Here is a 14,273-nt window from a genome sequence, read left to right as displayed (position 1 = left end):
AGGGCTTCTTCGGCCTTAGGGGTCTAGGAAAAACGTTTGGATTTTTCAAGAGGCGGTACAGAGGCAAGCCTTTTTCACCGAGACGCGAGATGAAGTGGCTCGGGGCCGCAAGGCATCCCATGACCCTCTGCACTCCCTTGAGGTCTCTAATTGGTCCCATGCTGGTTATGGTTGAGACCTTCTCTGGGTTGGCTTCAATGCCACGTTCTGAGACTATGAATCCCAAGAGCATGCCTCGGGGGACCCCAAACACACACTTCTCGGGATTAAGCTTGATGCCCTTCTCTCTAAGGCATTTGAAGGCTATCTTCAAGTCATCGACGAGATCCTCAGCCTTTCTGGTCTTGACCACGATGTCGTCCCCATAGGCCTTAACGGTTCGCCCAATGTGGTCGCCAAAGACCTGGGTCATGCACCGCTGGTACATGGCCCCTGCATTTTTGAGGCCGAAAAGCATAGTCACGTAGCAGTACATGTCGAATGGGGTGATGAAAGAAGTCGCAAGCTGGTCAGACTTTTTCATCTTGATTTGATGGTAACTAGAATACGCATCAAGGAAAGACAGGGTCTCGCACCCCATAGTGGAGTCAATGATCTGATCGATTCGAGGTAATGGGAAGGGGACTTTTGGACAGGCTTTATTCAAACTGGTGTAGTCTACACACATCCTCCATTTCCCATTTTTCTTCTTAACTAACATGGGGTTAGCCAACCACTTTGGGTGGGACACTTCCTTGATGAACCTAGCCGCCAAGAGTTTCTGCACCTCCTCGCCGATGGCCCTATGCTTTTCCTCATCGAATCGGCGTAGGCGTTGCTTCACCGGTCTAGAGCCAGCCTAGATGTCCAAGGCATGCTCGGTGACCTCCCTCGGTATGCCCGGCATGTCCAAGGGACTCCATGCAAACATGTCAGTATTCGCACAGAGGAAGTCAATGAGCACAACCTCCTATTTGATGTCGAGGGTCGCGCTAATCCTCAGAGCTCGGTCGTCGGGGTAGGCGGGGTCGATCGGGACGAGCTTGATGGCCTCCACAGGCTCGAACACCCCTGTACGATGCTTGGAGTTAGGTGCCTCACCATCGAGTTGGTTGAGGTTGGTGATGAGGGTCTTGGCCTCCACGAGAGCCTCAGTGTACTCGATGCATTCGACGTCGCAGTCGTATGCATGTTTGTACGTGGACTTAATCGTGATGACACCGTTGGGACCCGACATCTTGAGCTTGAGGTAGATATAGTTGGGGACTACCATGAACTTGGCGTAGCATGGCCGCCCTAGGATGGTGTGGTAGGTTCCCCTAAACTCGACCACCTCGAAGGTAAGGACCTCCTTGTGGTAGTTGGAGGGGGTGCCGAAGCAAATGGGAAGGTCGATGTGCTCGAGGGGTCGCGTGCGTTTCCCTGGCACGATGCTGTGGAAAGGTGCAGCGTCGCCTCAGAGCCTCGACCGGTCGATCTCCAAGAGCTCCAGGGTGCTGGCATAGAGGATGTTGAGGCCGCTGCCTCTATCCATCAACACCTTAGTGAGCCAGGTGTTGCCCACGATTGGGTCAATGATGAGTGGGTACTGTCTGGGATTCGGGACAAGGTTGGGGTGGTCATCTCGATCAAAGGTGATCGCCTCTCGAGACCAGTCGAGGTACCGGGGAGTGGCCACCTTGACCGAGAAGACCTCTCGGCGTTCCCTCTTTCGCTGCCGCACCGTAAGGCATGCCAAGGGTCCGCCAAAGATCATGAAGGCGTTGTGCACCTCGGGGAACCCGTCGTCCTTGTCATCGTCCCGGTCGCCGACGCCTTTCTGCTTGGTGTTGTCGTCGGGGAGTCCGAGCCTAGCGTAGTAACGCTGTAGCATGGAGCAATCCTCGAGGGCATGCTTTACCGGGCCCTGGTGGTAAGGGCAGGGTTTCTTAAGCATGTCATCGAAGGGCCTGGGGCCCTTGGGGCCTCGGGGATTCTTGCGTTCTGTGGCCATGACTAGATTGGCCTCGAGGACGGCCTACTTCCCCTGGCGACCCTTTTTCTTTCTTTTGGGGAGGTGGGGAACCGAGGCCTCGGGGGCCTCATCCCTCCGCTTCCCCTTGGCATCATTTTTGGGGAAGATGCCCCCTATAGCCTCTTCGCCTAAGGCAAAGTTGGTGGCGATGTCGAGGAGCACGGCAGCCGAGCATGGCACATTCCGGCCTAACTCTCAGACCAAGTCTCGGTAGGTGGTGCTAGAGAGGAAAGCCTAGACGATCTCTGAGTCACCGACACTGGGCAACTCAGTGCACTGTTTAGAGAAGCGCCGGATGAAGTCTCGGAGAGACTCATCTAGTTTCTGGCGATAGCTCTTAAGGTCCTAGGAGTTTCTAGGGCACATGTATGTGCCCTGAAAATTCCCGACGAAGACCCTAACCAAGTCGTGCCAGTCGTGGATCTGTGAAGGAGGGAGGTGTTCGAGCTAGGCTCACGCTGAGTCTGACAAGAGCAAGGGGAGATTGCGGACGATGAGCAGGTCATCGTCCGCACCGCCTAGCTAACAAGCCAGGTGATAATAGGCAAGCTAGAGCTCGGGGTTGGTCTTGCCGCTATACTTTGTGAGGTTGGATAGCTGGTGAAACTGGGCTAGAAACTGAGCGTTGCGGATGGCTCTGCTGAAGACCCAAGGGCCAGGCAGTTTAGGAGAAGGACTATGGTCTTCCTCACTGTCATAACGGCCGCCCCGATACTGATGGTAGCCTCGGGCGGGCCCCTCACTATTGTGGCGCCGTCGTCGGCCGACCACCTCGTGGTCGCCCTGTGCCTCGCATTGGTTGTCGAGGCAGTTGTGGACCGAGGGGACCCTATTGATTGTCGGTGCCCGAGCGGGCTTGGGACGAACCGAGGCCTCCCTATCCTGCCGATGTGGTGCTGAGGGGAGGTCTGAGATAGCTCCGCACTGCCGAGAGGTGGAGCTCTTGGCCTGCTATACCGCAGCGGTCTCGAGGAGATCCCAGAGCTCGTCGCAAACCCATCGCCCTTCTGTGGTAGAGGGCTCGAGCATTATGTGCACTAGCATCACCGTAGCCATGACATTCTGGCTAGCACAATTGAAGATTGGGGGATGATCGTCCCCTTCGCCATTGTTGATGCGGTGGTGCACGTCGTGAGCCTATTGCTGGGCTCCTCCGTCATTGCTGCGGCCCTGCTGCTCCTGCTCGAGAGTGTTTTAGAGTTGTTGTAGAAGGAGTCGATCTTGCTCGACCTTAGCTTGAAGCTCTCGGAGCTGCTCCAGGTCTGGGCGTCGGAGTTGTCTGAGGGCAAGGTTCTCGCTCCATGCTGCCAGTGGGACAATGCGAGAGGGCATGGCATCGCCCGTTCCCTGATGAAGCGGAGTATGGTTGCCTGCCCCCTCATCCTCATCGCCCGTGCTTGGCATCCCAAGTCTGATATGGAAGCACTCACGAGCGGGATCGTAAGTACCTTTGTCGTCAGAGTCGGAGTAGCCAAAGCAATAGTCACTCGTGGCCAGGAAACGATGCATGGCTTCAGGGTCACGAAGTTTGGAGAAATCCGCTCCGGCCCACACCTCGTCCTCTCCTAAGGAGTCAGCGTGGGAGTGAGTCGAAGTCATGGTACCGAAGTCGAGGGTGAAGCATTGGTGGTGACCTGAGGGCTCTGCGTGGATGGAAGCGTAGGCATAAGCGTAGGAGGTGGCGGCATTTCTCAACCCGAAGGGGTACGGAGATAGTGCTGTTGCCAAATTCCGCTTTGTCGGAGCCGACACCTCAGGGGGTGGCGGAGCAGAGCTCGGTGATGGGGTGCTACTGCATGCCACTGGCATCTCTCCCCTATCTAGGCTCAGGCCAGACAGGTCCCCAACCAGGGGCCCTATGCCAACAGCTGGGCACGGGATATCGGTGGAGCATGGAGTGTCGTCCTGGGTTCGCGTGGTGTCGGCGTGGCCCCACTCATGTCGCGCCTAACGAGTGCGACGAGAGCGGCCGCCCGGGCGCCGCCTGCGCCTAGGTTGTGGGTGCGTGATGTCATCATCAGTAGGTGGGGCTCGAGGTGTGAGGAGCACCATGTCGTACTCATGCCCTAGAGACATGAACTCTAGGCTCCCAAACCAGACCACTGTGCCGAGACGTAGTGGTCGTACGGGGTCTGCCATCCAGAACTTGTTGGGGTGACAAAGCTGACACGTAGAGGCCCCTACCTGGCGTGCCAACTGTCGATGTTTTGGACCGGTGGATCCTCAACCAACTAGTAAATTTGTACTGTGTGTTCCCGATCTCGGATAGTGATGCAAAGAAACACAAGGCTTATACTGGTTCAGGCAATCGGTGCCCTACATCTAGTCTAAGAGATCGATCTTGTATTCCTTACACCGAAGTGCTTATAGTAGGGGGTTACAAGCTGGTTGAGAGAGGGAGCTAGTCCCAGGTCTCAGCGTGGAGTGATACGGGCTGCTTGAGATGTTGCTCTCAGGTGGCGGGGTAGTATGCATGTTACAGGGTGTTGTTTTTGTGGGTGCATGTGTCCTCCCTTTAGAAATGGCCCAAGTCCTTCCTTTTATAGTTGAAGGGAGGACAAGGGTAGTATGTGTTCTAACTATACGGCATCGTGCGAACGAAGGTGGTGTGTCTGAGCCCTATAGCTTGTTCCTGTAGTGGCGTGGTCGTCGGAGTGGTCTGTCCTTGAAGCGCGGGGGCGACGTGCTGGTCACATCTAGTCCTGTGCGTCATGGGAGCTCCAGGGCTACCTCGAAGTGGGCGTGGCGGTCAGCGTGCGGTCACTGTGGGTTGACTGCGCATGAGGCCAAGGCTTGGTTGGCACCAAGGCCGAACCATGGTGGGGGTCTCAACAGATGTGAATCTCGAGATGGCCGAGGCCCTGACGTAGAGTGCCGTGGCTCGGAGGGAGCGAACGTTCTGGTACGCTGGTTCGGAGGCGATGATGACCCAAGCCAGACTTCCCATGCCACGTTGTCTTCAGGGCGGGGATTGTGAGGCACAGTGTAGTGCAGGCGCTGATCAAGGGCACAGCGCCAGAACACAGTGGCCGGTAATCCCCGCCGCGCCCTGTCTTAGCCGGTATGGTGTTGATGCGACTTCTTGTCCCGTCGGCCACTCCGTGGTGTCGAGTCGTCGTCCGGCTGAGATTACGGGAGTGGTTGACGCATTAATAGGACATGACATGCTGTCGGGAAGACTGGTCGAGGCGGGAGCGACGGGTTATTAACAAGCCAGCCTCGAGCGATACGGAGAATAGTTGTCTCATTCGAGGCTATACGCACGGGGCCTCGGGCGAGACGGAGATTGGGCTACTCACCGAGGCCTCCCGCGAGAGGCCTCACGCGAGGCGGAGATATCGTCAGGGCGTCGAGACCTCCCGTGCGAGGCCTAAGGCGAGGCGGAGAGCCGGTGGGCTCAGACAGGGCCGGTGATCCCATGGATTACCTTCTGGCTTCGTTGTTGATGGGATTTAAGTGACTCTTTTGGTGTACGCTCGGGGTACCCCATTTTATGGTACCCGACAAACACTTTCACAAATCTAGTTATTTACAGTTTTGTCCTACTTTGCATTAAAACGATCGAGTTAATCCTAGATTAGTTTTATAGTCTCTAGAAACCTTATATATTGGTCTAGCTCACCTCAACTAGTAAAGTGGAATTAAACTACCACAATCTAATATCAACACAAACATGGATCATCGTGAGACCAATTCAAATTGGCTAGGATGTCATGGGGGGTTGGTGTTGCCGGCAACAACGACGCTCCCTTAGACTACCAGAGTTACCATCCCACTTCAAAGTTCATGGAAAAAATGCAAGAGTCATGTACCATGCCAGTTTCAAAGGGTAAACTATTTACCATTTGGAGATGCTAGCGTGCGGACGTCTGGACGGACACCTATGAATAAACCCCATGTTGCGTGCATCTTTGTCTCCCATGCCCTCCTTTGTTTTTCGCATCCGCATCACCCAGATGCCTCGCCCTGCCTGCACCACTCGCTCGCATACAAGGACTGCATGCTTCTACTCTGCTTCCCGCGTGTAGGCGGGGAACGCCTGTGCCCCGCTCCATATCGCGCATGCAGGGACTGCCGGAGCCTATGCTTGCTCGATATCATGCTCGCACCCCCGCCTGGGGATGTGCGTCGTGTGTGAAACATATTGTAGGATTTCTGGTATGCCTAGAGAGGGTGAATAGGCCTGTAAAAATTCAACTTAAATCGAAATCAAATTCACTCGTGGCACGGCCGCTCTGTGAGCGTGGCACTGCCGCACCTGCAGAAGAGATTAGTTCACAGTTCAAAATCTACCCAACGAAATTTAGATATGGTAAATTTCTTAGTTTCCTGTAGGGTGGTAGATCATAGATTGACAGCTAAAAGTGGTGGGAACACCACACACAAGTAGATCGGTCTCAATTCTAGAAATCACCTCAACAACAACGAGAACACAAGTGAAGCAACATAAGCACAAGATGACACAAGGATTTATCCCGTGGTTTAGCTCACCACCAAGGATTGCTTATGTCCACGTTGTTGAGGTATACCACTAAGGCTTAGGGATTCGCAACCCTACCTCATTCTCAAGTCAAGAGAGTGAACTCTTAAGATGAGGGGTGATTTTACTCGCTACAAGAGGTGGTTACAAACCTCCAGGGGCTCCCACACAAGTTGGCAAGCTCCATGGGCGACGCTCTAGCCGGTTAGGAGCCAAGCTCCAAGAGTAACAAATACAACCACCGGCTAAGACGTCAACAAAGTGCTCTTTAGAGTTAAGAATCAATGGTGATGCTCTCTTATCAAGTTTTGGATCCTTATCCCTCAAGGATTGATGGGGAAATCAATAGATTTACTTGGGGCTTTAGGTCAATAATGGAGTGAGAGAGAGAGCTCCTGCTCTATTTTGAGTGTGCTAAAGTGAGGAAGAAGAGAGCAGGTTGGTTCGTTTGTTTTTTATCTACCTCTGTCGTTGGGAAAGAAAGGGAAAGATATATATACCCCTCAAGCCCCAACGGTCACTTAAATCACAGATCATCGTTGGGGAGAAAAAGAGAAGGTTTATATACCCCCAGCCCCCAACAGACATTTCACCTAAGAGGTCGGGCGAGACGAGGCCGCCACCAAAGGGTCGGGCGAGCCAGAGCCCGCGACCAAAGGGTCGGGTGAGATGAAAGCCGCGACCAAAGGGTCGAGTGAGATGGATCCCGCGACCTAGGGGTCAAGCGAGATAGAGCCCGTGACCTAGGGGTCGGGTGAACCGGAGCCCGCACCCAAGGGGTTGGGCGAGCCAGAGCCCATGACCCAAAGGGTCGGGCGAGACGAAGCCCGTGACCTAGGGGTCAGGCGAGACAGAGCCCACGACCAAAGGGTTGGGCGAACCAGAGCCCGCACCCAAGGGGTCGGCCGAGTCAGAGCTCGCACCCCGCAAGACAGTAACGATAATAGTGAAGTGTAGACTGTCTTGCCTGTGAATCTGATGATGCATGTGGTTGTTTGAGCACTTGGTAGCATAGATTAGCTTAAGCATTGTGCCACCCTTTATAGTACGGCTTTTCCTATACTCAAATTTAATATATAAAAGAATTTAAACCTTCTTTGAGTTTGAAGCCATCTATATTTGTAGTTGGGGGCTCCTCCGTTTCATGTAGCATCCTCAAATATAAATTCCCTGCTTGTCATCTCGATAAATCTTATTAGTTCTCTAATTGCGAGGTCATTATCACCAAAACCCACAATTAAGGCTTGATTGCACTTTCAATCTCCCCTTTTTGGTGATTGATGACAACCCAATTAGAGCTTACAAAAGATATGAAATAAATACTGAGACTTTTTGAGCCATGGGTGTAGAGTCTCCCCCTAAATATGTGAATAGAGAATTAAATTCTCAAATTGGCATAAGAAGCCAAGATTCACATTTTAGTGAAAGTGATGGGGCTCCCCCTACATCCAAACTTCTATGGGGTGTTGTATACTGTGTCAGGCATGTAAAATGTGATACAAATGATAGTTTATGCACACATGTGCTTGCTGCTGTGTGGTAGAGCCACACCTGGCTATACGAGCAAGATAGAGTTGAGCACCACACAGCTCGCTTAGACAAAAGGATATGCAACCTAGCATAATAAGATGACTTCTAATCCACACCACGATACATGTCCATTTTCGATAAACAAAGAGTCAAATAGTAGCATTATTTCACAATTTAAAGTTTTGAGCAACTCTCAAACTTTCCACCTAGTGAAGACTAACACTCATCGAAAAGGACATGAAGCGCAGTTGTTGTGAAAAGTTGTTGACCCCTCTAATTTTTCTAAATTTCTCCCCCTTTGGCATAAAGCACCAAAAAGAGAGAAAAAGAAGAAAGATCAACACCTACTCGTCATCTCCCTAGATGTTAGTCCAATCAATATCATCACCTCCTACAGCAGTCCTGGCACCACCATCATAATCATTGTCGTCAGAGTCAATACGTGCACGGTCCTAACAGTGAGTGGTGGCAGTGTAGCAAGTGGAGTGAGTGGAACGCCTTGGCTTCTGTCTCTGACGGTATCCCTCCAAGGTCTCATCCCAATCTGCTGCTCATCCCTGCTGCTCCTCCTCATTTGAATCTATGTCAAAGAGACTCAGAAGGTCATACTGTGGAGGAGGTGGAATAGGAGGAAGTGGTGGAAGGTCCTATCCATGCTACTGACATTGCTCAAGCTATGTCTCATATGCTCTGTCAGCTGCATAGGTGCACTTTTTGAAGATTGCCTTCAACCACTTACCAAACTTCTTCATCTTACCTCCACTATGAGACCTAGAGCGGGGAGATTTAGGGATATCTACATGAGCATGAGAGCTCCCCACTCCCTGAGTAGCTGCAGCAGGCCAAGTCTTCTCAATTTTGTAGACGATATGCATCCCATTCTTTGGAAAATAAAATACAGTGATCCTCTCAATCATGAAAATGAACTAGGAGACATAGGGCAGACCCCTCCTCTGATCCTCCATGACAAATCTCAATTCAGTCCACATGAATCTAGGGACATTGAACCTATCCCCACCTAGAGCGGATCTAGCCAATACATTTCTCACATAGCCATTAATATCTGAGACTGCTCCATCCTTTGGGTTGATGGTGTTCCTGATGAGGTTGTTGAGGATGTAATAGAAGCTGTGTAGACCACTCCTCTTGCCATCTGCAATTCTTCTATCTCTCCACATGTAACTAATGTCACATATTTCAGTTTGAGGCTCATCATGAATGTAAGTGTAACCTCTGTGCTCCTCCTCAAAGCCAAGAATCTAGTTGAAAAGTGATACAGTCGATGGTAGTGCTGACCATCAGTCATCCAGTGAATCTCATCAGAGATCTGGTCATAGAAGTATGTTGCATGAAACTGTGCAAGGACTTCCTCATTCCAGTTATACTGGAAACCCATGATGTCTGAAAGCTGGAACCTATCACAAATTTTGATCACCTTGTCAAACTCAGGCTCCTCCTTCTCCTGCATCTCATCCCAATCAATATACTATATCTTGATGATCTTAGTTTTTTGGATGCAAGAATAATAGTGCCATAAAGGTTGAAATGAAACTCATTTCAGAATCTGTAATCAATGCTCAAATCTTTGTGCACTACATAGGGATTGATCTCCCTTGCCTTTTCCACCTGCTTCCAACTTTTAGAATAGTTGACAACTGAATGCTGGCGGGAGTCATCTAGAGGTCTCATGATGATCTCACCCTCAAAATCTCTCATATATCTGCCATCAAACTTAGAAAGATGTTGTGGGGTGTCGAGAATGGCATCAGTGGTACAACTTGTCATCTCTAGCCTCTCCTCATCTTTGATGTATTGCTCATGCCTCCCCTTGTTACCAAGTCCCCTTGGAGCTACACTACTACCTGCTGCTATTGACCTCCCTCAACCACAGCGAGGTGGATCCTTGTCTCTTTGTTCATTCATCTTCCTTTTCCCCCTTCGGTCATTATCTCCGTGCTCCATCTTCTCCACTAAGGATAGGAGAGGAGAGGGAAGAAACTGCTTGGGCTAGGGGCAGTAGCAGCCATTAGCATCGTTGAGGGAGAGTTGGCAGTTGTCGTGGCACTACTAGAGATTGGCAATGTGCGGCCAAGCGATGGCTATGGCGTGGGCATGAGAGAGGAGAGAGAGAGACATGGGCATTGGCGTCGAGCGGGGAAAGAGAGAGAGAGGAACGGAAGTTACTATGGTCCTGAGGATAAAAGGAAGAATAAATAGGCCCTGTAGTAAAACCGTTTGGGCCGAATCTCAATTGAGATTCAAAGTGAGGCACTACCGCATGGCAGGCGTGGCACTGCCACACTCCCTAGAATAGTGGGAGTTAGCTATAATCTATATGACTCTCTCTCTATATTAGATATGGACACATGTCACCTATATACCATGACCAGAAACAAATAATCAGTACAGACCATGATCATGATACATAAGTTGTCTTTTATAAATCATTTTTATGACAATATAAGATTTTTAACTCTTTTGCCTAGATACTAGTTTATCAAATAGAGGCATGCTTAAATTCAAACCACGTTACAAGAATCAAGTATATTTAGCTCACTACGTAAAGCATAAAACCTTGACTCATTGAGGGACTTTGTGAAGATATCGGCTAGTTGCTTTGCGGTGCTCACATGACAAATTTCGATATCTCCTTTGGTTTTATGATCTCTCAAGAAATAATGATGGATGTCTATGTGCTTGGTTCTAGAATGACTTACGGGATTGTTTGCAAGCTTAATGGCACTCTCATTGTCACATAATAATGGGATTTTGGTAAAATGACATCCGAAATCTTGAAGGGTTTGCCTCATCCATAGTAGTTGAGCACAACAAGCACCGACTGTAACATACTCAGCCTCAGCAGTGGAAAGGGCTACACAATTTTGCTTTTTAGAACTCCAAGACACTAGGGATCATTCAAGGAATTGACATGTCCCCGAAGTGCTTTTTTGATCTACTTTGCAACTGGCATAATCGGAATTCGAATACCCAAGTAGATCAAAGTTAGAGCCCTTAGGATACCACAAACCAAGGTTAGGAGTGTGTACTATATATCTCAAGATCACTTAATGGCCACTAAATGACACTCTTTAGGGTTAACTTGAAATCTAGCACACATGTACACACTAAGCATAATATTGGGCCTAGATGCGCACAAATATAGTAGAGAGCCGATCATGGAATGATATACCTTGGTATCCATGGCTTTCCCTTCAATGTTGAGATCAAGATGTCCATTGGTTGGCATGGGAGTTTTGATAGGCTTGGTATTTACTATCTCAAACTTCTTGAGCATATCATAGGTGTACTTCGTTTGGCTAATGAAAGTTCCATCCTTCACTTGCTTGATTTGAAATCCAAGGCAGAACTTCAATTCACCCATCATGGATATCTCAAATCTCTTGGTCATGATCCTACTAAATTCCTCACAAAAAGAATGATTAGTACTACCAAATATTATGTCATCGATATATATTTGGCACACAAATATATCTTTCCCAACTTTGTGAGTGAAAAGGGTAGGGTTGGCTTTGCCTATTTTAAAGTCTTGTTTAAGCAAGAATTCCTTAAGGCATTCATATCATATTGTTGGTGCTTACTTAAGCCCATAGAACACCTTTTGGAGTTTGTAGACGTGGTTGGGGAACTTGGGATATTCAAAACCTGGTGGTTGCTCAACATAGACGAGTTCTTGAAAGGGGCCGTTGAGGAATGCACTCTTCACATCTATTTGATATAGCTTGAAATTGTGATGAGCGGCATAGGCTAGAAGCATTCGAATTGCTTCAAGTCTTGCCACTAGTGCATATGTTTTCTTAAAGTCCAAGCCCTCTACTTGAGTGAAACCTTGAGCAACCAATCTTGCCTTATTTCTTATCACCATGCCATTCTCATCTTGCTTATTGCGGAAGACCCACTTGGTGCCAATAATATTGGTATTGGGTCTCTCCACCAAGGTCCACACTTAATTTCTTTCAAAGTTATTGAGCTCTTCTTGCATGGCTATCACCCAATTTGGCTCTCCAAGTGCTTGCTCAACCTTAAGAGGTCCCAAAGAGGAAACAAACGAGTAATATTAGCAAAAGTTTGCTAAATGTGAATGAGTTGTTACCCCCTTTCGAAGACTCCCAAGGATGTTGTCAATGGGATGATCCCGTTGTATTGTTTGCCTTAGCCTTGGATAGTCAATGACCTCTTGTCCATCTTCTGGATCTTCATTATCTTCTTGCTCGAATATAGGTTGTAGGTTCTGTCCTTGAATCAGAGTTGGACTTGTTGTTGCTGTCTGAGGGAGTGCGGCACTACCGCTCTTATGTGCGATACTACCGCTCTGCTGATTTGCAGTAGGGGTCGGCTCCCCCTCAGCATCAGGTACGTCAGCAGAACTTTGTTCAGCAGCAGCTTGAGGAACCACCACTTTAGTGACTTCATCTTCTTGTGGTCTAATATCACCAATAGTCAATTGCTTGATTGCCTCACATGGTGGATCCTCCTTTCCTAAAACACTTGAATCAACTTGCTCCATTTAAGAGCCATTAGATTCATCAAATATTATGGCTATCGCTATTTCAACTCTCTTGGAGGTTTTGTTGAAAACACGATAGGCATGCTCATTTGATCCATAACCAAGAAGAAAACCTTCATCAACCTTAGGTGCAAACTTAGAGGTTTTGGGTTTCTTATTAAGTATGAAACACTTGCACCCAAACACTCTAAAGTAGGACACCTTTGGTTTGTTATCGGTTAGAAGCTCATATGAAGTTTTCTTCAACTTCTTGTGTAGGTAGAGGCGGTTGATGGCTTGGCAAGCGGTGCTGACGACTTCGCACCAAAAGAGGTCTAGCATCTTGTACTCATCTAGCATTGTCCTTGTTATGTCAATTAGTGTACGATTCTTTCTCTCTACTACACCATTTTGTTAAGGGGTGTATGGAGTTGAAAACTCATGCTTGATGCCCTCTTCATCAAGAAACTCCTCAACTTGGGTGTTCTTGAATTTGGTCCCATTGTCGCTTCTCATTTTCTTGATGGGGAGACCGAACTCCTTTTGAGCTCTTCTAACAAAAGTCTTTACTTTATCTCTAACTTAACACTTATCAAACAAGAAAAATACCCAAGTGAAATGGGAATAATCATCAACAATAACAAGACCATATTTGTTACCCCCGATACTTAGGTAGGCGACCGGTCCAAAGAGATCCATGTATATGAGCTCCAATGGTTGCATCGTGGTCATGATGCTCTTTGATGGGTGAGGTACTCCAACTTACTTTCTAGCTTGACAAGCGCTACATATCCTATCTTTCTCTAAGTGAACATTTGTTAGCCCAAGGATGTGTTCATCTTTTAGAAGTTTGGCCAAGTTCCTCATCCCAACATGGGCTAGTCGACGATGCCAAAGCCAACCCATGCTAGATTTTGCCACTAAACAAGTCTCAAGCTTAGCTTTACTTTGGTTGAAATTAACTAAGTAAAGCTTGTTCTTTAATTGACCCGTAAAGATAATAGAGGAATTCTCCCTTCTAAAGACTTCCACACCCTTATTCGAAAAGAGACAATTGTAGCCCATCTCACACAATTGAGAATCAGACAACAAATTGTAACTCAACGAATCAACATGTAATACATTTGTAATTGAATGCTCAAGGGTTATAGCAACTTTACCGATACCAATCACATCCCCCTTTGAATTGTCTCTAAAGACAATATTTTCATTTGAGTGCATCATCGGGGAATATGATGAGAACATACTTCTTTCTCCGGTCATATGATTTATACATCCACTATCAAGCACCCAACTTGATCCACCGGAGGAGTATGCCTACAAAACATATTTAGTTGCTTGATTTGGGTCCCCAATTTGACTTGAGGCCTTGCATGTTAGTCACAAAAAATTTTGGAACTAAAATAGAAGTATTCCTATATGTGTTGGCTTCTTTTCCAACATATTTGGCAACCACTTTTCCACTAATGTTGTTCCTTAAAAGAAAACACGAAGTCAGCTTTGTCGAGGTGGTTGAAACTTTGGTTGATAGGCATACTTGTTCATAGTGCCCCACACTGATTCCTTTGGCTTCTGCTAAACTTGTCTCTGCTGGAACACCTTCTTCTTGGGCTTAGTTTGATCAGGGGCAGAATTGGTAGCCTTTCTATTTTTGCAGGGAGCGGCATAGCCGACCTTCACTGTGGCACTATCGCTGTCTATGCAGGCTGATCTATACCAACTTTTTCCTTCCTCTCAAACTTGACACACTCATAGCCATTTATGAT

General features: G+C 48.4%; 1 protein-coding gene across 1 annotated transcript; it reads right to left on the bottom strand.

Annotated features, from left to right (window-relative positions):
- Window positions 1–949: 949 nt before the first annotated feature.
- LOC136470194 (uncharacterized) lies at window positions 950–1,252 on the bottom strand. The gene has a single exon (XM_066468120.1). The coding sequence runs from the start codon at window positions 1,250–1,252 to the stop codon at window positions 950–952; it is 303 nt and encodes a 100-aa protein (XP_066324217.1).
- Window positions 1,253–14,273: the final 13,021 nt, after the last annotated feature.

This window comes from Miscanthus floridulus, chromosome 8 (assembly GCF_019320115.1).
Source record: "Miscanthus floridulus cultivar M001 chromosome 8, ASM1932011v1, whole genome shotgun sequence".
Taxonomy (NCBI): domain Eukaryota; kingdom Viridiplantae; phylum Streptophyta; class Magnoliopsida; order Poales; family Poaceae; genus Miscanthus; species Miscanthus floridulus.
The sequence above is the reverse complement of the archived record's forward strand: the minus strand, read 5'-3'. Positions and strand labels throughout refer to the sequence as shown.